General features: G+C 38.5%; 1 protein-coding gene across 2 annotated transcripts; it reads left to right on the top strand.

The window, feature by feature from the left end:
• On the top strand, positions 1-27,179 carry CD28 (CD28 molecule). 2 transcript variants are annotated; one of them, XM_029934010.1, is made up of 5 exons: positions 1-171; positions 19,825-19,878; positions 20,404-20,760; positions 21,009-21,133; positions 26,837-27,179. In XM_029934010.1, exons 1-5 carry the CDS (start codon positions 15-17, stop codon positions 26,963-26,965), a joined length of 822 nt encoding a protein of 273 aa, XP_029789870.1. In that variant the 5' UTR covers positions 1-14; the 3' UTR covers positions 26,966-27,179. The 2 variants fall into 2 exon arrangements, with proteins under 2 accessions (XP_029789870.1, XP_029789871.1); XM_029934011.1 differs by lacking the exon at positions 19,825-19,878.
• The last annotated feature ends 421 nt before the right edge of the window (positions 27,180-27,600 follow it).

The raw sequence follows: 27,600 nt of genomic DNA, 5'->3' as shown, positions 1-27,600 counted from the left end.
GGTGGTGGTTGTGGATGACGGAGAAACTCAGACTCTGGCAGGTGCCTCTTCAGCTGCCCTCACACTTTGGGCTCCTCGGGGAGGAGGGGCTGGAGCCCTGGCCCACCATTAGCACAATGATCCTCAGGCTGCTTCTGGCTCTCAGCTTCTTCCCCTCAATTCAAGTAACAGGTAAAGACTTTTCTTATTTCTTTCTTCCACTCAGTTTTTCTTTTGGAGCCTTCGACTGGCTTGGCTTATCCTAAATTTGAGACAACTTATGAAATGTGAACATTTGAAACATAGTTTGCTTTAACACGGCAACCTGTTAGTTAGAAATTCACTGGTTCTCAGTCTACAGTATAATATTGTAAGAAACAGTCTTTGGAATTAAGTAAGATTTATTTAGCTAGTAGTTGACAGTGTTCCAGGAAGCCATAAAAATTATGCTTTTAAAAAATTAAGACAATTGCTATAAGCGGATTGGTTCTGAAAGCCCTGGGTTTAGACCGCTAGGGTTCATATCACAGATCCATTTCTTACTAGCTAAGCTTAGGCTAGCGTGTAAACTTTCTGAGCCTCAGTTTTCATATCTATAAAATGGGAGTGCTAATAACCTCATCTCAAGGTCATTGTGGGATAAAATGAAATAATCTGTGTGAAATGCTTAGCACAGTGAGTGCTTGGCTTGCAGGATGAATGTTAGTCGTAGTTCCTATGTCTACTGAATTAAGTGTGTCAGAATAAATTCTGGAGTCATCATAGAAGGTGGCACAATCTAAATGCTAACAAAAATTAGTTTCTTTTACAATTGGCTGAAATCTGTTATTTTAGACTAAATTCTTTACATTCCCAACGATGTTGAGGAGGATGATACACTTAGTGCTATTATAATGGAACTCTTTTTCAGATGAAGAGATCAAAGCATAGGGATGTTAATTTGTCTGAGGGTATACAGATATGAGTTATTGGAGTCAGGGTCTGAACCACCTTAATCTGACTCTTCAGCTCTTGATGATTACAATATTCTGCCTAATGTGATGTGGTTTATGATTTCATAGCTCCAGATATATCCAGGGTTAAATCATCTTTGGAAAAGCACAGTTCCAAACAGAAAGAGCTTGTTGCTTTGGTGGGCTGGAGATAGGTGTTTGTTCAACTTGTTCTCAGAACCTGAAAAATGTCCCACTTGGCTCAGGATTTGTACTGATTAGTTAGCACATCTAAGTAGGATAATTATTTTTCCTTTAAGATATGTTGAGTGGTCAGTATCTTTAATTTTCTTTCTCATTTATTTTGGTGGTGTGGAGACTGCCTTATTTGCTATTGTTCTTAATATCATGGGCATATGCTCGAAAGGGTATAATTTCCCAACTTGCACAAGTGAAATAGTTATATAGACACCCTCTATTTCATTGCCTTTTGTGTCGGTGAGCACGTTTACAATCTGTGTGTGTTAATAAAATGTGCCAATACAACAAAAGACAGAGCCGGTGATGATCTAGGTTATGCCTCAGTATCTGGTGCCGAGCATTGAAAGCTACCAAATATATTTTAAAAGAATTTTAAAAACTTATTTTAAAAAAAGTCTTTAAACTTATTTTTAAGGGATCTTTAAAATTTTTAAAGATATTTAAAATTTCTCAATTTATTACACGGTAAAGGATAGGCAGAAAGGGAAGACAAGCCTCATTCTCAAAGAAACTATTTAAGAATTTGTATACAAAAATACTTTCCTGATGTGTTTTGTGGACAGCCATCTGTCATCAACTCATTGAAGTTCTTTTGAAGATAATTTTTGTAAGACTCAAAGCTTTATATTTTCCCTTTAGAATGTTTATTGAAAGAGGAGTAGTTAAAAATGCCATTAAGGATACACACATATGAGACCTCTGTTTTCTACTTTGAGATACATCTGCATTTCAAATGCCAATTTGCCCCCATAATAACTTTTAAGATTTGATACTGAGTGGCAATCTAATGAAGTAGGGGTAGAGATGCTTTGAAATGCTTCTTTCAGTAAGAAAACTTATGAGAAAAAATAACCACAACATAAAAAAATGCAAGATCCATTCATTGTAATCAGTGGTGCAAAACCTGCCATGAGCTTTCTGTCTCTGTATTTTCCCTCCACAAAGAAATGATAGATAGGGTGATTCTCTGTCACACTGGAACTGTCCTTCCTAGGACTGAGAGAGGTTACTGGTATGTCTGTGTTAAGGTGTGTATGTGTGTGAAGAACAGTTCCTTTATCCACTAATTAAAAAATTTGAACTCACTTGCTCACAGCATAGCTTAACATGCTTATTCTATGAAAATTAAACCTAACCTGATTCTTCATGGTTTCATGATGCTATAGAAAGATCTTTACAGCTAACTTTAAAAAGTATAATTTAGGAAGCATGAGGAAACTTCAATGCAGACAAATCCTTTAGAAAAGCCACATGTTTTCTACCAGATTTGAGTAAGTGTGCAGTTGAGATCTACAAATTGAGAGAATTTTGTTGGACTTTCAAATAGGAGTCCAGCTTACAACTGCAGTTTCTTGAAAGAGACCCATGTCGTGACTGAGGTAGAAGGAGTGTGCATATTGTAGATGGCATAGTTCATAGACTTTTCAGCCAATATTGGTGATCTTTCAGCAAGGCTAATCACCCAACATGAAGACAAAAATTAGGACAACACCACTTATTTTTCTATGTGAGGATTTCTTTTCATTTCTCCCTGAACCTCAGCAAATAAACTGTCCAAATGTCCAGTTTGAACACGATGGATTTCTCCAAAGGTTTTGCATTTTCCTTGGCACTTCTTTTTCTGAGAGAGGCATAGAGGCATGAAACAAGGTACTTACAGACCTCATTTTTAGTTCAGCAAATGACCCCTCTGAGGTCGTTGTCCACAAAAAGAATGCTGTCACAGGAAAGTGTTGCTGTGAGGCTGGGCTTAGGGAAGATAAGATTGAGAGATGGGCATCGAAAATGCAATATGATCAGCAAACTGCTGTATCTGCATAACACCCACTGTACTGTAGCCCGTTTTTCTGACTGTTAAGAGAATTGATTGGGTGTTTTGTCATCTCCAGTAAATGTGATGGGCATTTCAAACGTACAGTCATTGCTTCAGAATTTGTTTTACTCTACTCCCACACGTACGATAGGAGTACTTTTTTTTTTTTTTTTTAAAGGCAACCACCCAGACAGGACTTTTATAGCTAGGACCATAAAATCAGTATCAATATATCAATACCAAGGAATAGAGTGAGTCATTTTCACAGACTGATTAGAAAAGAACCTGCGATCATAACTCTGAATTTCTCACATTAAAACCTTTTTGTATGGGCGGGAGGCGGGGATCTTGCTGTCTCTTCTTTAGACTGTATTCCCTTTTAATGTCTTCATTTTATTTTCCTGAGTGGAGAAATGCCACATGATTACCATTCGGCTTTTACAACATGTGGATATTTTCCTCCCAGTAGTTGTTGTATGCAGTGTGCTGACATTTACAAAATGAAAATTTTTATGCCACCAATACCCTAGAAGAAAATCCCATTTGTGGTCTACCGTCTCTAAAACAATAGCTCTCTAGTGCCTGGTATAGGCATTGCTAAGGGTGCACGACTGCAGACTTTCTGAGGGCAGGGGGTCTTTCAAAGCACCGTTATTTTACAGCAGGTCACTGAAAAGAATAAAATCTTTAATTTTCCCCTTTCATCTTGGTTAAAGTTTTGTTTCCCTTTTTCTTCAAGAAATTTGTTACTTGTGGAACTTCATAGAGGCTGGTGCTTTTCTCCTCAGCAGATGGTTTAACTGAACTCCTGGAAAAAATGACAGCTGTGTGGTTTTGTGACCGACTGAAGGGATCTCTGGTTTTTGAAGCTGCGTTAAGGAATCTATGTCTCTTTTATGGTAATTTCTTGACCCTTTTGGTCTTAACATGGTGTTATCATCAAAAAAAGGTACCCAGAGCTTTCAGTCTGAGAATCATTATGTAAGAATTCGTCCCTGAAGCTGGTGAGAAGTCAACTCATGCCTCAGGGAGAAGTGATTGCAAAGTAGGTGTCAAACTTCTTGCTTGCTACTCTCATTTTCATGATTCTGGGCATTGGAAGACAGGAACACTGGATGGGGTCAAGGACTACTTGGTCACTTATTAGATGATGTGAAAAAGAGAGTTTAGACTTCTTTGGCCTAAGTATTTCAATACTGATGTCATAGGCATCTTGATTTAGTCTGTGTGTCACTATGCAGGTTATGTGTGTTTATGTTTCATTACTGGATGAAAAGCTGCACTGTCGTGGAGAATTTCTTACTAACTTTGAGCTGCAACTTTATCTGTGTATCATCTTTACCGTCATTTTGTGCATTTGTCATCATCTTTGTTATCTGTGGGACTTCGGCTGTCAAGGTAACTGGGTTAATGGTTCCTGATGGTGTCATAAATGTCACCCACTCATACTTCATTCTGACCTATGATCTAATCAGGACCCCTTTTCAGCAGTACTGAAGTCAACTTTGTGGCTCGCAATTCATCACGTAATGTATTGATTATAGCAGGAACTCCTGTTCATCACCCACTCATTCACACAAGAGTCTGAATTATTAACATGTCTTGAATTTTAACAATGACATAGATTCCTTTGTTAGGAACTGAGGTGAGGTGAGTGGGGGTTTTTTTTTTTTTTTTGGTCGTTATTGTTTTTACTTGCTGAGAAGGTAGAGGTTGATTTCTTCACTGCGTAAGAACACTTGACAGATGCTGAAGTGTCAGAACATCACTGTGGCTATATCTGCAACTTTCATGTGATGTGATGACTTTCTTTGATATTGAACACTACTAATAAAGAGGATACATAATTTAAGACCAGCTTTAGCAATGTTGGGTCCAGGAGGGTTTCACTGCTGATCCACAGACTTTGTCCCATAGATACTGGGCAAGAATGGACACATATGAGAAGAATGTTTCCCTTCACCTTGGAGCTCCTGGGAGGACTAAAAACAGACTATTACAAGGTCCTTGTTCTGTAAAGTGCCTGCTTTTTCTTATACTTTAGCAAGACAGGTCTTCATTTATGTGGTCATTTGATAAGTATTTATTAACATCTTCTGTGTGCTATTCTAGGTCCTGTGACTGATATAAAAATCCAGTTGGAGTTTCAGTGAAGTACAAATGAGAATTGTGAAATCTTTCTAGGAATTTTTTCTTTCATTTAGCATCATTGAGAATGATTCTTTGTTCACAGTAATTTGTTTTATACAAGCAGAAGCATCCGTAGAAGTGGTGGATTCAACCACAGATATTTAGAGATAGGTGAAAACTTAGACATCTCTCCAACTATAGAAAAGCAAGTTGTGTTGATGGTTCCTAGAAGATGGTGGTAGAAAGGTGGCTTTGCTGGGGCACCTGGGTGGCTCAGTTGGTTAAGCAGCTGACTTCAGCTCAGGTCATAATCTCGCAGTTCGTGACTTCAAGCCCCGTGTTGGGCTCTGTGCTAACAGAGCTCTTTCTCTCTCTGCCCCCTCTCTCTTCCCTTTTACTGCTCACGCTCTGTCTCTCAAAAATAAACAAACATTTTTAAAAAATGGAAAGGTGACTTTGCAATGTGTTCTGGCATTTTTGGATGATCTTAGGTTGGATCCATCTTACTTATCCAATCTGTCTTCTTTCATTCCCTAATATAGGATCCTCAAACCCAATATTGCAGTTTTCTTCATAGTCTCACCCACCTGAACTCTGTGTTTATGCCCTTTCTGTTGCATCCCTCCTGGAACTTTCTCCCCTTTTCCACCCATCCAAAGCCTACCCATTTTTCACTTTAGGAATATAATGCAAGGTTCACCTCTTTTGAGGGGTTCTTTTTGGGCATCCAAACTGTGCTTTGGACTTGTAAGAGGAGTCCCAATCAGAACAAAACTCAACCTAACAAATATTTAGTAAACCTCTGTTATATTTTAATCTCTGTTGGAGTCTGAAGGAATATAAAAAGAGGAAAAGCATTATAAGCACCAGCACACAAGAACCGCTTGTGCAAAATTAACCAAGTTCTCTCTGCTTTCAGACTTTATGATCCAATTGAGAAGACTATAATTGACAGATAACTAACTCGGGGCTACTTCCTCATGCTGTTTGGTGCCTTAATGACTTTGCGTACATTATTCTTGTAATCTGAAATATCCCCTACACCTCTCACTTCTCTGAGATCCTAAATGGCAAAGTGAGGGACTTCTTTCTTTCTCAGGTTTCCCAAAATAGTTATTATGCATTGATATGTCTCTTTATCTGTTTTTTTTTTTTCTTTCCTAGACTGTGAGCTCTCTGCAGGCAGAATCATGTCTTACTCATCAGGATAACTTCACAACACAGTGAAGTTATAACTTATCTTGCACAGTGGTGGAAGCATTATAGGTGTTCAACAAATACCCAAAGAAGGAAATGAATGAGTCCCTACTCATTCATTCATAACATAAATATTCTAGTAAGATTAATAAAGAATGAAAACATTTATGGATAGGTGGGAATGGAAGTGGACATTAAAAAATAAATAGGATTTGAATGGGTGATGTTATTAATAATAATTGCTAGCTAATACTTATTTAGCACTTATAATGTGCCAGATACTGCTCTACCTGGCTTTCCCTATGTTAAATCACTTATTATTCCCTGAACTCTTTTGAAACAGTTCTTATGAGTATCTTATCTATAAGATGGGGAAACAGAAACCTAAGCATGGAGCAAATAGAGCAACTTGCCTGTGCTCATACAGCTAGTGAGTAAATCTAGACACTCTTGCTCCAGGGTTCATATTCTTACCAATTCCATGTTACTTCAGGAGGGAGAAGCAATACAAACAAGGAAATTAAACCAGGAATACTGTTCTGTGTTCTTGGAACAGATGGTCAGTCTGAATGTGAGGAGGCTTGGAAAGTTAGGATAGAATCAGGTCAAACCATGGATTGAATACTGATAATGCAAGTTCAGACTTCATTTTCAAGGCATTGTGAAGCAGCTGGAAAGTTTTTGGAAGCAGGATGGTCTAGAATGCATGGAAAGATTAATGGCAAAGAGCTGATGTTGTAACACTTGGCACTTTGGCGGGAGAAGAGGTAGCAGATTAGAATTTGGGTAGCAAAGGTGGGGACACAAAGATATGACTATTCTGAGAAGTGCTTGAAAAGTAGAAATTCCAGGATTTAGTGCCTGAAAGAGAAGTAGGGATCAAGAGTGATGTCAAGGTTTTTGGCTTAACAGGGGAATGGTGGTATTGCCACCTGAGATCAAGACATTGCTATGCAACTGAGTTTTGGATCTAAATAGTGTTTAGTTTTAGACACACTGAGTTTGAAGTAAGGGCTTGAGATGTCAGAAAAATATCCAGTACAAATTTGATGCTGTGGAAGCTGGGTAAGAAGAAAATATCTAGGAATCCTCATTTTTGGGCTAAAACTGATGTCATGGGAATGAATGGGCAGTAGAAAGGAGAGAGTATAACTGTATAAAAGCAGAGTTGAATGGAATCTGGAAAAGAGCTCTGGTTAGCAGTCAGCTGAAGAAGATGATGAGCCAGTGAAGGAGACATAGAATGTGTTTGGAGATATAAGAGGAGAATAAGTCTTGATAGAACAACACTAAAGCCAAAGGAGGAAAGAATTCCAAAAAGAGACAGTGCTTAATAGCATTAATTATAGAAGGGGAGAAGTGAATGGTGGCTTGGGAAGGTATTGGTTTTGGCTCAAAGGAGGACAGTTGGAATTTTGGAGCTTAGATAGAATGGGGGTGGGGGGAAGGAAGGTAACACTTCAAAAGGTCAAGAAAAAGTGGAGAGAAAGCAGAGAGAGTGGAAAGAGAGGAAACTGATAGATTAAAGTAGAGACAATTGGGAGTTTATATTACCTATCATGCCTACCACTTTTTCATACATGGTAGGTATGTAATAAATGTTTGCAAATGGAATGACTTTATTATGTTTGATATGTGGAAGGAGTCAAATGCTATTCTTGAGGGAGGGAGTGAATTAGTGAGTGTGCAGTGTTGAAGGGGTTGAAGGGAAAGAAAACCATTAGGAAATAAAAGAGGAAAAGGAAGAAAAATAGAGGAGAATGGAAGCAGTTTTCTCCAGGAGATGGGGGAAGGAGATTTTAGGCCTAGAGGATGGGAGTATTAGAGAGAGGAAGATAAACATCTCAGAAGAATGGGGGAGAAGAGAAATGATTTATGGGATCAGAGATACGTATGTTAAGATAAAGCTACGGTTGATGAATGATTCCATGCTGGCATACCAGACATTAAAAACTTTATTAAATGTATGTATGTATGTATGTATGTATATGTAATTCTTTAAAAACAGACATTAGTGTTAAACATGTATCAACAAGAGCTACTGGATCATGCATACCTGATTTTTGAAGGCTTAGCCCATTTGTATTTTAAATTTGCTTGAGCCTTCAAAAATGAACAACATGGCTAGGCTTGGCCTCAGCTCATGGCTGAGGTAAGAGGATCATAAGCTTCAGATCAACCTTGCCCATGGGCAGGGCTCCAATGTCCAGTCAGGGAAGTTAATCTCAGATCTCCATGTGTTTTTCAGAACAAGGATGTAGCAGCTTGTTCTTGGCCTTGGGGAGGCCATATCTGTTATTCTACCCTCCCCCACCTTTTTTCCCCCAAACTTAAAAGCTAAAGCCAATGACTCTCAAGGTAGGGGGATGTGATTAAGGGCTTTAGTCTGTTGAAATGTGACAAAACTTTTTTAGGCCCTCATTTCCTTGTCTGATATGGGAGGGGTTGGATTTAAAGACATCTTAGGTCTATTTTTGGTTTAAAAATGCTTCTTACATGGAATAAGAAATGCTGGCTTTTATCTGCTCTAATGAGGCAACTCAGCCACCCACCCCTTTGTGGATGCTCTTATGATCTGAAAGAGAAAATACAATTAATTGCAGAGCAGACATCTATGAAATTGCTTGAAGAGACTGCAAACTAGGACATTAGGTACTAAAATGCTTAGAAATTATGGCAGGGCTTGGTCTTTTCTCCCTCTCTTCCACCTTCCTATGTAATGTTAAAGTTCAACATAGTAATTAGTTTTAAACTTCTAGGTCATGACATTTGCCTAGAAGATTGTGTATGTGCCAAGGTGGTTGTGAGGAGGCCCTTTGGAGATGTAAAGCCGAATTATCATCATACTGTTTATGTAGAAAGCTATAAAGTCCTGGTTACCTACCATTTGGACTACAGGCAATCTTTTAGGGAAATAAAATTGGATATTTGGGAGTGGTTCAGTGGCTTTTGTACAAGTTAAGGTGATCTTCCTAGTTGGCCTCTTAGATTTTCCTTCTAGCATTAGGAGCTGAGAGGACAATTGAGGACTTTTGAATTGTAGGGGCTGGGTCACATCATGCCCATGTGTGTCTCTTTGTGCTTAGGAAGTTTCAGTCCTGGGGTGCTCACACTCTGCACTGCTGGGCAGTGTCCGGATGGTAGGGATTGATGATAGTGCAGACAATGGCTTTCAGCAGCCTTACTCTTAACTGTCATCCTCATACAGATGACATCGTGATATACATATTTATCTCTGACTTTCTTAAGCTCTGGTCTGGCACATCTAATTTCTGGACCTTTCCTTCAGGATGCCTTACTCACCTCTTAAACCCAGTGTATCTAAAACTGAACCCAACAGCTTTTTTCCAAATACATTTCCTCTCTTCACTTACCAAATTTTGTTAACAATGCCTCTGCTTTCACCCTCACCCTGCCCACAAACTCTGGTCATTTCTGATTCTTGTCCACCAGTGAGCACAACCAAGCACCAACCTCTTGTCCTTTCCATCCCAGCCCCCTCCACAGCTCTGGTCTTATGAGCTCACATCAAAGCTATTGCAATAGCCTTCTGATTGGTCTCTGCCTCTGTTCCACCCTCCTCCAGCTAATGAGCTCTGCACTGCTGTGTTAACCTTCTCCAAGGGGCACTTACCACACCATTCTCAACTCAGCTGTTTCAACACCTTCCATTGCCTTTCTAGTACAATCCAGGTGCCCTTTCTTGGCATTAAAACCTCTCTATGATTGGTATCAGCCATCTTTACCTATTTCCCCTTTTTGTGAAAGGAATGCTCTGCTGGTCACCAATAAATCTTTATACTAATAGTCATTCCCTTGATCTTAGTCTGTCTAAATTTGCCCCAGACTTCATGGCCCAGCTAAGGTCAGTCTGTCTACAAAAAAGCCTCCAGAATCATCTCATCTGGAAATAAGGCCTCTTTCATGCTACTGTCTGTGACAGGGCTCCTGCACCATATGTGGCTTTGGAGTGTAGCTAATTGTGCATTTGCCTTAGGATTTCACCTAGAAGAAAGAGGCTGAGTCTTTTACATCTCCCAAGAACCTAGTACATTTTGTTCTATAACTTATTTGCTGAATAAATGCATGACTTTGTCATTGCAGAAGTCAGAATACCAAAGAACAATTTTCTGACATGGTGAAATATCTTTTCAGAAAGCACTCATTGATCGTTTTGATAATTTTTCTCTCTTCAGAGTTAATGACTAGGTGCTCAGATGGGACTTTTTGCTACTGAACTATTTGACCTCTGAGTTACTTTCTGACGGTTGCATGGAGCACAATAGTTTTTTAAAAGGATAAGAACAAATGTCCTCTACAGTGGAGTGTCTGGCCTGTGTCCATGAGGGTGAAATGTGGAGCTTAGGTTGGTGCTGGTTAAGAGCAGCTTGTTGAGTAAATTTATTAGTTAGGTTTCTATTTCTGTTTTTATTGTGACCTGTAATTATTTGTACCTGTTCAAATTAAGGAATCTAGATTTTGTATACAAATCATCCTCTGGATACAAGTAAACATGCTTGACAGAACTGATAGTTACAGACACACAATCTTGGGCAGGGCTGGTCCCGAGGCCTGTTTCTCTGAACAAAGTCATTGCATCTATCATGGTGGCCTCCTCTACACGATTCTCTTCCCTTCTGGTTCTGGTTGGCTTACCCTGTCCATGCCCTTTTTAGACCTAAGGGTGGTCATAACTCTGCTGCCATGAGCCACAGTTTCTAGCACTTGCCTGTGGTTCCACACTTTTGACAACAATCCTTTTATAAATAAGCCTTCCTCTTATTGCCCAGTTTTGATTGTGCCATTTGTTTTCCACAGGGATCCTAAAAACTATATATATGTGTATATATGTATATATGTATATATGTGTGTGTGTGTGTGTGTATATATATATATATATATATATATATATATATATATATGGATTTGAAAATATAACATGGCTTTTTCAAAGCCCTTTGTTTGGAGGAACTTTCCTTAAATCTTTATTCCTTGTGAAAATGGGAAGAGTTTCAAGACAATAGTCATTAATAAACTAGATGATACAATCACAAAGTTATTTTGAAAATGTAATGTGTGTTATTACTTTTTTTTTCATTTTAACATGAATTTCAGAGAGTCTGGAGCCATTCAAGGTGTGCTAGGTCATTCTTAGCTTTGTTTTTAGCTCAAAGAAGATGGCAAAAGTCTGATGAGGGTTTTGTATTCCTCTTTCTCACATTTGTATGAAGCCGAGCCACCAGCTAGAGTTACCAGAGCCACAGACAGAGAAAAGAACCACTTTCCTCCCATAAAGCACAGTTTGTCTTACAGTTTCCTGAGCAAACACTGGATAGTTCTGTAAGCAAGCCTGGCCCTAATGGAGCCTAAAATGAAGCAAGTGGTCAGACGGCCACGTGTTAAAGGGTATCCTAGGCCTGAACAGGAAATATACTCAGAGGAAAGTTACAGTAACTTCACCAGCTCTGTGGTCAGGAGGGAGGTACCGTACCCCAAGGAAACCAGAGTCACCTTCAAACTGTGTTCGCAAACACCACAGGGCAAGATAGTTGAAAATAGAAAGCTTTCATTTTCTTGGGTTCCTGCCTGACACGTTAAATTCTGTTCAGTCAGAATTTTAAAAAAAGGAAACGACGTGATTAGGATCTTACGATCTGATTTTTAAGCTGCAAAAAAACCCCTCTGATTGTGATGTACAGAGATGGAACCCAATAAAGTTCTTGAGAGGTTTTGAAAGAAAATCCCATTGCCAATTAAAGATGTATTATATCTCTATTTACTGCTTCCTTAATGTCTCAGTGCAAATTCCAGTCTTGAGTGCTGTCTACTCCACTCTCTGGCTCACCAGCCCTAGGTGCCATTCTGTTTCTCTGTGATGCTATGATAAGGAAAGGAAAGATGGTGTATCATAAATTAAACATGATACGTATATGTAATTCACAAATGTGCTGACGTTGAGTTTGCCTAGTGAGGTTTGGACTGAAACGTGACTATTATACTGACTAATGTTCATGTTCAAAGTGTTTGTACATACTTGGGAAAGCTCAGATATAAGAGCTGAAGAAGTGTTGTTGGTTATGGATCCGAAATAATTTATAAGATGCATTTCATGCAGCCATATTGTCCACAGGCCTTATCTGGGACCCATATATGACTCTCAGGAAGTCTCTGAAATTGTAAGCAAAGTGTTCTGTGCCCATACATTGCAGGTAAACAAAATTTGAAAACACATTTACTCTAGGGGTGCCTGGGTGGCCCAGTCAGTTAAGGACCTGACTTCAGCTTAGGTCATGATTTCACGATCTGTGAGTTCAATCTGTGAGTTCAGAGCCCCACATAGGGCTCTGTGCCGACAGCTGAGTCTGAAGCCTGCTTTGGATTCTGTGTCTCCCTCTCTCTCTGCCCCTCCCCCACTCATGCTTTGTCTCTGTCTCTGAAAAATGAATAAACTTAAAAAAAAACCAAACACATTTTTTCTAAATATGACCTTGAAATCAAGTGACTCTCCTGAATGCACAAAGTTTTCTATTCATTCATGATTTTAAGCATTCTTTCTAGAAACATAAAATAATAAATTATCTTAGCTCCTCCACTATTTGTGTGGTCTGGTCTAAAAAGTCATTTACTTTTTTCATTTTCATGTCTCTTCTATAAAAGAAGAGGTTGGCTTAGATCACCTCCGATCTTCCTTCCAGCTGAGCACTTTTTACATGATGGTACTCCAGCAAAATGGTGGAGAAATTTGAATTTAACTTGGTTTTGTCCTGATCCCACTCCATTTAGTCCCCTATTCAATCTTGTTTTCCTTCCTAACTCTCACTTCTAGTACCATCCAACTATACAGTCCTACTTTGAGAAGATCTAAGATCAATCACCAAAATTGTACTGAAATTTTGATGCAACCCAGCAGAGGGTAAAGAAGACCTTAGCAGTCATGAAGCATGAGCCACCTCCTTAAGGTCACTTGTCCTAAAACTTGGGCAACTTATTTGACATCTTTAACCTCAGTTTCCCTATCTATAAAATGGGCACAAAAATGACTGCCCTATTTGTTTACTTCAGAGGTTTATGTGGAGATCATAAGAGATAAAATAGGAAAAAGTATTTTGTAGTCCTATGACTGTAGGCCACAATTACTAATTTAGGTGGATGTATAAAATACATAACATTTTAGAACTCATCTTCTTTTGAAATCCAAGCAGTAACTGAGCTGGTGAGAAGGGTCCTCCCAGGGTCAGGGTTCCTTCTCTGGTGCTTGGAACCACACCTTAGGGATGGTTATCCCCTCCGTGTCTGCAGAGAGCTAACAGCTATCAATATAGTAATTGACCCATTTACAACAGGCTAAAAAAGAAAGACTTTTTTTTATAACCAGCTCTCATGGATGCACATGTAACTTCCAATTTTCCAAAAGTCAACTGTATCACAAGATTCACAGATTATCTGTGGGAAATCTTTTAGTTCTCACTGCCTTGCTTATAAGGAGCAGATAAGAACCTTTTTACCTCCAATCTTATTCTTCATGTTGCCTGTTGTTAAGGAGGAGTTGTGAGGGAGAGAGGTTTGAGGTTACAGCTTCCTGTCCCCACAGCTTTAGCTGATTTAGCTGCTAGGAAAGGCTTTGAAAGCAAAGCACTAAATTCATCATCAAAACAACTTGTCAATTCAGTTAGAGAAATGTCAGTCAAACTAATCTTTTGAAACCAGAAGCAAATACAATTGTTGGATCGACAATGTTTATCTTTTAATGTAGTAGATTTGACCTAGGTGGACCTTGCCTAACTACTCACAAGAAGGAAACCAAATATCCACAGGGAAAGGCTAGGTCTGCTAAACCAAATTAACCCAAGAAGGATGCTTTTCACTCCTAGCATGAACTAAAAAGCAAAAAGGAATCAAATAAATGTTAGTATGGAGAAGTTAAATATTTCTCTAGTTTTTTTTGGTGAGTCTAGGTATGTTCTTAAATTTTACAATGTGCGCTTAAATTATTTGAAGTACTGTGGATTCCCTGAAACTCAGAGAACCAAAACACATATCAAAGCCAAACATCATTTGTTGTTTCCGTTATTGGTTGCTATGACATATCCATGTTATTACCCCACTCCCCTAGACTTAAGGGGTGTACATTTTTATGATGCTCCATTTTAAGAAAAAATAAGAGTAATCAGAATTACTGTGTCTACTATAAGTTATAATGATCACATATATTCAATATCACTTAGAGAAATTGGTTATCTTTTTCTACTACGAAAAATGAATTTTCTTCATTTAGGGTCTTTTCAAAGCAGATGTAGATTTTGAAGTTCTGTGAGATGGTTTCACACTTAGACTTCTCTGAATGATTGACGTAAACCAAGGTGGGACCAAGGGCTATCAGGATATAAATGTTGAAAACAAGGAGTTCTATTCAGCCAATCCTTAACTTGGGTTGAACCCTAAGCTAGGAAACCATAGCCACACGCTCACACATATTTGGCAAACCACTTGAAGCACAGCACCTAATTTTAAAATTATGTGCTGACATGGAAGACAGAGAAAAGTAAACATTGACAAATACATTAGGTGTCTCTTTTTCATCAAATGGCCATGTAATCAATATTTTTCAAGCTCTTTCCCAACACAGTATTAGTACAAGGAGTCTCACACAAAAGGATTTTTCCTTCCCTTTAGCAGTTGTTGAATGTGCCATCAACTAGGAGAATACTGAATATGTAACAGCCAGCCAAGACACTGGGATCTTGGATTTCTCTTCCCTGAGAAATTTCTCAATTTGTGGTGCTGATGTAGAGTAGGTTCAGGAGAAATCTCATCATCAGTCTTAAACATGTTGAGTTTTGACTTTGGAGGCTCCATGATAAACAGAAGGAAAACACTATCACTATATTATGCTTTGTGAAGGAAAATCAGCTTCAGGAGAGAAAGACTACCAGTTCTCCCTTGTGAAAATAGAAAAACACTGAACAAAATTCTAGGCAGTCAACTGTGTTCCCAGAAACCTTGGAGGTAACTCACATTTTCTTTTCAGTGATCTTTTAGGCTGGAAGAAGGTCTTTTCATAGACTAGATATCTAAACTTTACCTCAGTTTCTGAGCATAATGAGTAAAGAAGAGTTGTAGGCAAAAGAAAACAGTATTACAGGTTGGTTTGTATGGCCCCAGGACAATCATTTTTAACTCCTCCTTCTCCCTCATTCACCACATCTAAGCCAATGCTGAGTTCTGCCAATTTCACCTGTGAATGTTTCTTGAGTTCATCCACTTCTTTGTAATTGTAGTTCAGGCCCTATCACCTCTTGTCTAGACTACTATGATTGTATCCTAACTTGTCTCCATGTTTTCTTACCTGTGCTCTTCGAATTTACCTTCCATATTTTTATAAAATGAAATCACCTTTCTGCTTAAAATGCTTCAGTAGGTCTTCATTGACTGCAAGAGAGAGTCCAAGCTATGAACCCTGCTTGTTTTGCCAATCTTGTCTTTTACAAGTCATGGTCCAGCAAAATTGAGGTATCTCTAATTCCCTACATCTGTCATACTCTTTCTCACCTCCTTATATCTCTGCCTAGACTCTTATTTTTTTCTCTTTGTTTTATATTCCCTGTAGTCCACTACCTCATGCTTCATGCCCCACCACACACTCTCCTACTTCACCCCACCCCCTGAAACAAGGGCTCATCTTAGCTAGGCTTTTACTTAATAAACCTGTTGAATAAATGTATGCATACATCAACATTCAGGTCAGCAGTCACTTTCAGAAATCCTGAGCTGGTTCTCCAGTTATGCCCAGAAACACTGTGCAGATCACTGCCACTATTTTAAAAGTAGCCATTTGTTTATGTATCTTTCTTTCCCCTTAAACTGTAAGCTTCCCAAGGAAGGAAACTGAGCCCTGTTCATCTTTGGGAAATTTTTCTCTTCTGTGTGCATCTTGGGTAGATGTCATATTCTGAGTTATACAAGACATTTTAAGCAAACTACTGGAGTATAGATGCTAGAACTTCTCTTGCTCCTTCCCTCTCTCTCCTCTCTACCTCACTGTGGATGCTGGGAGAAGGAAGCCAAAGTGGGTAACCTTTCAGGGTTTCTCTCCAGATTTTCTTGGTTTATCTGCTTATTCTCCCTTTTATTACCTTGGCAAAGAAGTCCTGTTGTCATCTTTTTCTTAAATCAGCTCTTGAAGGCAGAGCAGAAAGAATTTGACTATCTCTTAAAACAGAATCCAAATCCCTGGAGGGCTCAGTAAGCAGAAATACCAATACCTAACCTGTACTCCTTGAAAAGGAGGGGAGATGCTGGCATTTCTTGCTGGGTTTGGTTCTTCCTATCAGAGATGGCTCAATGATTCTTTCTATGTAAACAGAGAACAAAACCAAGCAAAATAAAACAAAATAGAAACAAGTGGCATTTCCCCATCATGACAGGTTGAACTTTTTGATTCCTTACATGTGCTATTCAGTGCTTTTAGGGAGTGTTTGAATGAATACTAAATGAAGCTAAAGTTGTTTAGACACAAATTTTGAGTAAGGATTTAATGAGATGGTAATTAGACCTAGCTACTGATAACAATGATACAGTCAGATTACCATCTTTCACTTATTGATTATTTAATGAGATCCTATTATTCACACAGTACTATACAAAGAAACATAAAAGGTTGTCCTTGCTCAAAGAAGCCATGGAAACTAGAAGTGTAGAGGAAATACACACAAATCAAAAGCTTAAAGCATATGAAATAAGAGGTGCTCAAAATGTAGAACCTGACCAAATGATACAGACAGTAATCCTGAGAAGGGAGATATTCTAGGCCATGAAATTAGTTAACAAAGTATGGAGAGAGTAATGCTCACACAGTATGTGGCTGAGATGTTGATTTAAATAGTTCAGCTAATTGGGAGGCTTGGGTTTGAGGAAATGAGGTTGGAAAAGCCTGTGGAGGCCTATGAATTGAGGATAAGAAGTGAGTTTTCAACTCTAAGATTCTGTAACTCGACTGCATTTTAGAATCTTCTGAGAAACTAAAAATACTGATGTCTGGGTCCTGTACACAGAGATTCTGATTGAAATGCCCTGGGAATCAAGGGCTTTTAAAATTTCAGATGATTATAATATGCTGTCAGCTCGAGAAATCTGTTACATGATAGTGATTTTCAACCCTAACTAAATATTAGAATCAAAGGGGGGGATTTTTATAACAATACTAAAGATGACCCACAGAATGGGAAAAATATTTGCAAATCACATACCTGATAAGGAACTTGCATCTAAAATATGTAAATAACTCTGACAATTCAACAATAAAAAGGCAACCTCGGTAAGTAGGTAAATGACCTGAATAAACATTTCTCTAAATAGGATATACAAATGTTAATAAGCACATACAAATGCTTAACATCGTTAGTCATTTGAGAAATGCATATCAAACCACAATAAGATATTGTTTCATATCCACTAGAATATGGCTATAACTATAATAAAAAAGATGAACAATAACAAATGTGGGCAAGAATGTAGAGAAATCAGAACCCTCATACACTGCTGGTAGAAATGTAAAATACTGCAATTCCTCAGAAAGGTAAACAGAATTAAACCATATGACCTGGCAATTCCACTCCTGGTATACACCCAAGATAACTGAAAACATGTCCACACAAAAATGTGCACACGAATGTTCATAGCAGCATTATTCATAATAACAAAGAAGTGAAAGCAAATGATTAATAGAAAAACAAAACGTGGTATATCCATTCAACAGGCTATTATTTGCCCATGAAAAGAAATGAAGTTGTGATACATTTTATAGCATAGATGAATCTTGAAAATATTATGCTAAATGAAAGAAGCCAGCTAAAAAAGGCCATATATTGTATGATCCCATTTATAAGAAATGCTCAGAATAAGCACATCCACAGAGACAGAAAACAGTTTAGTAGTTGCCAGGGGCTAAAGGAAGGAAGAATGAAGAGTGGTTACTAATGAGTATGGAATTTCCTTTTTGGGGTAAGAAAAATACAATATTCTGGAATCAGATAGTGGCAATCCATTCACAATTTGTGAATACAATTAAAAAATCACTGCCAGAGGTAAAGGAGATGGGGGTGGTGGGAAGAATGGGTGAAAGGGAGTGGGAGATAGGCTTCCAACTGTGGAATGAATAAATCATGGGAATAAACAGTACAGCACAGGGAGTACAGTCAATGATATTATAATAAGGTTGTATGGCGACAGATAATAGCTACACTCGTAATGAGCATAGCATAACTACACACTTGTTGAATCACTATTTTGTACAACTAAAACTAATATAATGTTGTGTGTCAACTATAAACAAAGAAAACAAAATGAATCACAACCACTGAATTGTATACTTTATAAGGGTGAACTTAAAAAAAAAAGGAGTGGCTTTATGGTACATGAATGGTATCTCAGTAAGTTGTTTTAAAAAATGAAAAGAGAGGATACAAATCCCCTCTCCATCCAGCATAGACTAATTAAATCAGAATTTCTGGAAATGGGACCTGGACATAGGTTTGGTTTTTTTAAAGTTCTTGATATACAACCAGTGTTGAGAACTATGTAGGGGATGAAAAGCTATTAGCAATTTCGTTCTATGCATCTTGGTTTTTTCCAAAGCAAAAACAAAACACCTGAGAACTTAAATTCAAATCCTGGCTAAATTGTAGGTTTTGTTTTAGTAGATTTTTATTCTATTTGTTTCTTCATTATGAGTGTGTGGGATGTTGCTTCAAATAACCTTTAAAACTTTTCTTAATGTTTATTTTTGAGAGAGAGAGCTTGAATGGGAGAGGGGCAGAGGTGGGTGGGGGCACAGAATCTGAAGCAGGCTTCAGGCTCTGGTCTATCAGCACAGAACCCAAAGTGGGCCTTGAACTCATGGACCATGAGATCATGACCTGAGCCAAAGTTGCATGCTGAACTGACTGATCCATCCACATGCCCCTAACCATATTTTAAAAGAAAATAGAAATAGATAGACAATTATTAACATACCCCCAAATAATGGCAAAATGTTTTGGGTTTGTATTAAATTTTGAAACAGAGACACAAAGCAATTCATTGTTTTAGAGAAATTCATTGTTTTAGAGTAATAGAAAATTTAGAGAAATTTGTAAAGTTGATTCTTAATGCTTAAGTGGTCTGTTTCTCAGGTGATTGTAGTTTACTTGGTTTTTTTAGTCCTAGTTTTGCTTATCATCTGTTTAGTAAGTTAGACAAATCATCTATTATTTCTAGGCCTCAAACTGTCATTAACAAAAAGAAAAGAAATACATTGCGTGCCAGACAATGGGGATATAGTGGAAAATAAGATGGAATAGATATGCTCTTTTCCACATGTAGGTTATAACAGCTTCAGATTTTTTGCTTTAAAAGTGAAAATACTGAACTAGATGGCTGCTAGATCCTTTGATCATTTACTGGCATAGTGTAAAGGTAGAACAATGGCATAGAGGGGGAACTCTTGTATACCTCTTCTATCTTCTGTGATTTAAGGGAACAAATATGTGAAGTTCTTGAGAAGGCTTCTCTCAGAATTTGCTATGGAAGGTAAGTTAAACTCTGGGTTGTATTTTCTCTTACTCTTCATCCTACTCTTGGAATGGCCAATAAAGTCAAATGGTTCAAAACATTTTAGTTAATTCACAAAGCCTGCATCACAACTTAAAAACAAATCTACTTGTGTATCTATGTCAGGTGTTAAAAGCCATTTCTAAGTATGCCACTCAATCAGGAAAATAATAAAATTAAATATCATTAACATCTTTGGAATCTTAGTAAAGTTTCGAAAATTCCAAATGCATAGCTGTGGTGCTTAGTGTCAATGGAAGACCATATTCTGCTCTCCAAGTGGAAACATTCTCCATTGTCCCATTCTAAGAAGGATGAAAAGAATATAAAAATGTAAATTTTTAAACTCTCAGTGTACTGTCTTCCAAAGAGCTTCTGCGTCTTTATCTGCCAAGAGAAGCCTTTTCTGGAGATCTGTTTATTTTGCTAATAATATATCTTGATTTTAGGGGAAAAAAAAGTCTTCATTCCCTTGTTTTAAGCAAATGATTTTTCCTCCTTCAGAAAACAAGATTTTGGTGAAGCAGTTGCCCAGGCTTGTGGTATACAACAACGAGGTCAACCTTAGCTGCAAGTATACTCACAACCTTTTCTCAAAGGAGTTCCGGGCATCCCTTTATAAGGGGGTAGATAGTGCTGTGGAGGTCTGCGTTGTGAATGGAAATTACTCCCATCAGCCTGAGTTCCACTCAAGTACAGGATTCAACTGTGAGGGGAAACTGGGCAATGAAACAGTGACATTCTACCTCCGGAATTTGTTTGTTAACCAAACGGATATTTACTTCTGCAAAATCGAAGTCATGTATCCACCTCCTTACATAGACAATGAGAAGAGCAATGGGACCATTATCCATGTGAAAGGTAACATGCAACTCTACCAGTGCACCACTCTGCAGTAATGGTTTTCAACAGCAGTCTTGTAAACTAGGTCATGATTGGGGGTGGGGGTGGGGGTTGGATAAATTCCAAAGAGGAAGTCTGCACATTCTAAGCTAGTGATATTTTGCATATTTTGGTCCATCTCCCGTTCTTTCATAACGTTCGGAAGGAAGGAAATGTACTCAGGTGCCATTCCCATGTCATTTAACCCACTCTATTCTATTTTTCAGAGAAACATCTTTGTCCAGCTCAGCCGTCTCCTGAATCTTCTAAGCCATTTTGGGCACTGGTGGTGGTTGGTGGAGTCCTAGGTTTCTATAGCTTGCTAGTAACAGTGGCTCTTGGTGCTTGCTGGGTAAGAGAAGCAACACTGCTTTTGTGCAACTTTTCCACTCTATGTGTAATCTGAACATGTTCAAGAACTGTGCCTGTGTGGTTTATTTTCTGTTTAACATGTGATTGTTATTATTACTGCTATTATTTTCCTGTTAGGTTTGAGTAAGTTCTCTTTTAGCCTGTTTAACTGTATTGGAGATGAAAAATCTAATGTGAATTCTAATTTTCAGAAAGTGCTAATTAGAAGGCAAAATAAGAAGCTAAATGGGTATATTGCGGGGTGGGGGTTAAGAGTCTTAGGTCCAGGTACTTTTCTTCTCACCGTTTTGCAATATCATTATGACATGTAAAATAGCTTTAACATACACATGCATATACAAATCTAAGCAACTTGGGAATCTAGGCAATGAAACCAACGAACAATTTTGGTTCAGGGTCAAAAATTGTGAGAAATTTGGCTACTGAAATTATGCTTTCAAACCTGCAAAGAAACTAGGTCTGTTTATCTGAGTCATATTTTTATCTCCTCTGAAGCAGTTGAATTTTGTGAGGCCAAGTATGGTTGCTGTCATTATGAAACTATAATGGGAGTTAGACTTTTCTGAGCTCTCAGCACTGAATTAGAGTTTACCAACTGTGCAACTGTTCATGTAACAAACTTGCCATATTTTTCTTTACCTTCTTCAAAGATGAAGTTTTGAACACATCTTGATGACCATATCTACTGTTAAGTTGGGACTCCCTTAATAAGGGTCTTTCTCCTTACTCAGAAACCTCATGTACACAAAGTATCTCCTGCTTTGATTCCATGTTGTCTTTGAGTTTTTTCTATAAGTAGATGCATGTGTGAGTCATTTCTTATCCTCAAGGACAAAGGACTATTTCTCTTGATAGTCACCATCCATCTGGTATTAAGCATATTTAATGCTTAATGAATGCTTGTCAATCTGATGAATTGATAACCCCCATAAAGGTTTTTAAGACATATTCCACACATTTAACTAATCCACACAGGGTCAATGGAAACTATGACAGGTGAAACCATCATATTTACTATAGCATTCCTATAGTAGTGATACTACTACTAGCATTGTTATAAGGCTGGAGGTGGTGGTCGTGGGTGGAGGTGAGGAGGGCAGCTCTGGGTTCACAGTCATGCCAGTGATAAATCCAGCCTGAGATCCTTTTAAACTCTGTTGGCCTATTACCAAAGTTTGCTTCTCCATCGTTCCCATTCCCCACATGCATTTTGGAAGATTCTAAGGGCAGATGGATATTTGTTAAGCTGCCCATTGCCTAATCTATACCTTTTGCAAGGTAGGGAACAGAGTAGCTGCTTTTTCCTAGAAATCCTTTATACTCGTCTCAATTTGATATCTACCTGTCTTGCCTTCTGTAAGTTGTCCAACCATGAGAGCCTTTTATGTAGAGAAATATTGCCTAAATTCTTCCTCTGATGCCAGTTGAGTCCCTCATCTTTCTGGATCTTGGTGTTTTCATCCCACTTTTGAACCTCTGTGGTGTTTGTCAATAGTTTATAATGTAGAGTCTTAGTCTTTAGTTTTGTTTCTTGGGAATTCTGATTCTAAAATATAAGTGCAGCAGCTTTTTGGGTACATCTCCAAGACAGGTGCCCCCCTGTAATATGCTGAGCTGGATCAATGTAATTTACTGGCTTCCCAGGAAGTAGTTTTGAGAATTACTTTGACTTTCAGTGGCCAGAAGGGTGCTGCTCATCATTTAAACTTACTGTAAATATGCATTAGAATGTAAGTTACTATAATCAGGCACTAATTCCAGCCTCAGTGACTGAAATTGCCCAGAGGAACAAAACCTGCTTCTCCTTTTCAGTGAATTTAAAGAGTTTACTTTCAAATTGGAAGCATCATAGATGCTATGGGCTTTTCTTTGGTAGCACTACTTGCTTAGTCTTCCATGTGAATTAGGAAGAGCCAGTGGTTGGCATAATCTTACCTTCTGTAGTCTCTTGTAGTCATTTAGATTGTCCAATAAGAACTGTTTATTTGCAACTCAACATAGGTCTTTGTACTCTCTAACCAAAAGGGTGTGAAATAAATAAATATATATATCTACATTTTTGTAGAATAACACAGCATTTTTACCCTTGCTTCATCTTTCTTGCTGCTGTTACAATCTAAGCAACCACCAATTTGCTAAGCTAGACAGCCACAGCATCAGGGATCCCTAGAGTTTAGCCATTTCCTGGGTCCTATTCTGGGATCCTATTTTTGGCTGGTCTACATTGTGCTTTGGTATAGCTTCTGTTTTCCAGAACTTCCTGAGTGCTTGTGATGTGCTACCATAGGCCGTTGTAAGATGAGTGGGTTTCTGGGAGCAGCTGCACATTCTATCTCTGTTCTTGACCTGTTGCTGACATTTAAATAAATAAAGAGCTAACCTCTGCTAGGCTACTGCAGAACAGCACCTGTTACTGTCACTCAATCCTCCATTCACTCAGCTGAGTGGTAAACCTATTCTTTTTCTTAGTCTAAAGGACACCTTTTTAAAAACATGATCTTCTCCACTATGAATCACAATGTAGGGAATGTAGATAGTGTGTGTATAGGTAGCATATGCCTTTAAATTCAGTGTGTTCTTGAAGAGTATGTCTTTAAGTGAATTGTCTTCTGTCTTGCTGTTGCTTTCAGAAAATAAGAAGGTAAGGGTGAGAGTGGAGGAAGGGTAAGGAAAGATAAGTTGTGAAGTCATACATCTTTAGCAGACATAGTGAAATGGTGAGGGGGCAGAATAGATGACCCAGTCACACAGACACATAAGGCAAATACTCTCCACACTATAGGCATATCCTAGAGGCAGCTGGACACTATGGGTTTTGTATGGTGTTCCCAGCCACGCATGTGTCATTTCCATCCCACTTTTGTGTTTAGGCTAAGTGGACTAAATCCACTATCAGATAACAGCATGAGAGTAAGCATGGGAGCTGATTGAGCAGATATTTCATAGTCTTTGTGCAACATGGAGAGCTTCAGACTCAAGACATCTTCATCACTGGGGACTCTCCACCAGATATAGTTGTATTTGGGTGTCTGGAGGCAAAGACTGACATTTGGGAGTCTGGCAAGAGAAGTCCTCAGAGTAAGTAAGTACTAAAATTCTTGCCAGGGTATCATTAGCAGCCTTCCACATTTATTTGGGGGCAGACATTTCTTTGCCCTTATTCCTGCCATGCCGTAACCCTGTGCCCAAGAGAACTCTAGTCTTTCATTTATAGAAAAGATGTAAAGCCAAGATGTTTGAGGAGCAACTTCCCTCACCCACGTGGTTTCCATGGCTACATCTCTTGAATGAATCTCCCAATTATGTCTGTTTAATGCTATCCTCTTCTTAGTTTCAGCTGGAAAATCCATCCATCATTCAAACCCCAAAAACCAAAGCTGAATTTGTAACCTTCTCTTACAGATCTACTCCTCCTATTGTCTTGTCTTATATCTATGGATAGAACAGTATCCTTCCAGGCTCCCAGGCTCAGATCATCAGTTATCTTTGGGTATGAGCAAAAAGGAAGGGTCCAAGCAATCCAATAATATTCATTCTAAATTTGGTCACATATTTTCTATCCATTGCTTCCTTTTCATTCCATTCCTTTTTCATGATCAGAATTTATCAGTCTTGGCACTACTGAAATTTTGGGCTAGATCATTCTTTGTCATAGAGAGCTGCCTTATGCATCAGAGGGTATTTAGCAGCATCTCTTGCCTCTACCCACTAGATGCCATAGCATTCTTCCCAGATGTGACAATCCAAAATATCTTCAGACACTGACAAATATCTCCTGGAACAGGGGATAAGGGAGCTGGTGGTGTCAAGAATAAGGCTTAGGTGGTCTGGTTTAGGCCACTGTATATATGGTAGTGTCCCTCGCTGAGATCAGAAACACTGAGAGAGGACCAGACTTTAGGGGAGGCTCTTGAGTTTCCTTTTGGACATGTTGAGTCTGAAGTGCCTTTGAGGTTCAGTTCAGAGATATAAATTTGGGTGAACAGGTGGTAGTTGAAGCTGTGAATAGGGATGAGAGTGCTTATAGAAAGAGACGAAGGAGTGAGTGGAAGAGAAGTTTATAAGGACCTCTAACATTGAGTGGCTACTTAAAGAAGGATGTACTTGCAAGGGAGGCAGGTAAGGAGTAGCCAGAAAGGTAGGATGAAAACCAGGATGGTACCATCTCACAGAAGGCAAAATGGAAGAGTGTCTTAAAAAGGAGAGAAGAATCATTAGTGTAGAATGTGGCTGAGAATTCAAATGATGAGAACAGAAAACATGTTAGCTGTATTTGATAATGTGGGGGTCACTATTTTTCTAGCCTTTAACACTTGCTCATGCCTGTTTGACAAGGAAATTATGAATGGCTCAGGGAGGAGTGCATAAAAATAAGCCCAGGGCAGAAGTCACCTGCTTACTTATTTATTCAAGTGATATGCAACATATCTACTTATGCATGAAGCCTAGGTGCCAAGAAATAGACATTTTGTTTTCTTAATAGAGAATTCTGAATTTAGAAATCTGGGTAGCTTTCAATTTCTAGAATTTTTATGGGACTCTTATCAAATATGTAAATTTTACATCACTGCGGTTCAAAAAAGATGCTCCTAACCCCTAGTCAAAACTTTGCTAAGATTTATGATGAGTATACTCTTGCTCTGAGTTTACCCCTGGTAGACATCCATTCAGAAGGAGCTGAGTCTGAGGAACAGAGATGAAGGACAGTATTGTCTTTACAGAAGTGTACATACATATAAGAGAATAGGAATATAACTGGTTGTCTGGAACTATAACTCTCCACTAATTTGCACTTCACTGCTATGAATTTGTGATTATTTCAAACTCTAGAGGGCTGAAGGTCCTCTTGGATTAATTATGGAAAACAGCTTGTTTTGTTCCAAAATGACTAATGTAAGAACATTGCAGTGGAGATGCTTAAACTTTTTACAGGAGGAAGGGCCTTAAAGAGTATTTACAACCACTTTCCTACAAATGGCCATATTTCATTCTTTCTCATTGCCATGTAATACTCCATTGTATATATATACCACATCTTCTTGATCCACTCATCAGGTGATGGACATTTAGGCTCTTTCCATGATTTGGCTATTGTAGAAAGTGCTGCTATGAATATTGGGGTACATGTGCAACTCCCCTTTGGTAACCTTCAGCTCTCATTGTAATTTTAATTTTTCATTTTTTTAATGAAAATCCTGTTAAGCATTTAGACATACAATTTGTATGTCTTCTTGGGTGAAGTGTTGATTCAGATTTATTGGTTTTTTTAAAAATTGGGTTGTTTGCTTTATTTTTATTGAATATTGAGTGTTTATACTAGATACAAGTTCTTCATCAAAATGACTTACAAATGAAAAAAAGTATTTACATATCAACAATGGGTATGTTAATTAGATATGCTTTTGGAACTCAGATCAAATGACTGTATTGAGAGTAACATGGGTACTTTTATCTAAAATACTGTTTGATTCAGATTTTGCAAGTTAATTTAGAAGAGTCCAAAGTAATTAGGTTTAATTAGTCACTATCCAGGTCCAAGGTGCTCAATAAAGTCAGGTGTATTCAGTTTTGTTTTACAGTCTATGTTCTGAATAGTTGCCCCCCCCCAAGTCTTAGAACTTCTCCCATTGTGTCTCTCTCTGTTCCCTGGCCCCCTGCACAGTGATGCTTCTCTTTTCTGCAGATGAAGAGTAAGAGGAGTAGGATCCTCCAGAGTGACTACATGAACATGACCCCTCGGAGACCGGGACCCACCCGAAAGCACTACCAACCCTACGCCCCAGCACGCGACTTCGCAGCATACCGTTCCTGACATGGACGCCTATCCAGATGCAAGCCGGCTGGCAGCTCTTTACCTGCTCAACACAACTGCTCTGGATAGGAAAAAAACTGCCTCGTCTTCAGCCGGCCACAGCTCCTATTAGGGGCTCTTATTAAGCCAATGATGCCAAGTTTCCCTGAATGACTAGACCAAATAACATTATTTTGAGACTCTGAAATGAAGCACATTACTGTGGAAGGCTCTATCTTGTAGTGCCATGACTCAAATTTAAACTTACCATGTATTTATTGACTTGATTAAGAGGTTACAGTAGAAAACAAAAAGCCAGCAGATTCTGTTAGCCTTGAAAACTGTTTTCCATTTCATTCCTTTTTCATCTCACTCATCTGAACACTGTAGTCAAATGGAATGTGATATGGAAGGACTTTTTAGATGGAGAAGAAAGGTTACAAAACCATTCCTTTTGGTAAAAGGGGGGCTTAGGGTGGGGGTAGGCTAGGGTGGGGGAGGGGAAGGGAGACTTACATATTTTTAAAATCATTAAAACACTGTCTCTCATTCATGAAATGAGCCACAAGTTCCTATTTAATACTTCTGGTTTAGAAAGATATAGACTTTTCAAATGAATTCTGGTCATAGTCATTTGGACCAGTGGAATCCCTTCA

This window comes from Suricata suricatta, chromosome 3 (genome assembly GCF_006229205.1).
Source record: "Suricata suricatta isolate VVHF042 chromosome 3, meerkat_22Aug2017_6uvM2_HiC, whole genome shotgun sequence".
Taxonomy (NCBI): domain Eukaryota; kingdom Metazoa; phylum Chordata; class Mammalia; order Carnivora; family Herpestidae; genus Suricata; species Suricata suricatta.
This window is presented reverse-complemented; position numbering and strand designations above follow the sequence as displayed.

Coding starts and splice junctions, on each gene's coding strand:
- CD28 (XM_029934010.1), top strand. CDS start 15: ATGACGGAGAAACTCAGACTCTGGCAGGTGCCTCTTCAGCTGCCCTCA. Junction 172..19,824: donor CCCCTCAATTCAAGTAACAG/GTAAAGACTTTT, acceptor CTGTGATTTAAG/GGAACAAATATGTGAAGTTC. Junction 21,134..26,836: donor TGGCTCTTGGTGCTTGCTGG/GTAAGAGAAGCA, acceptor TCTTTTCTGCAG/ATGAAGAGTAAGAGGAGTAG.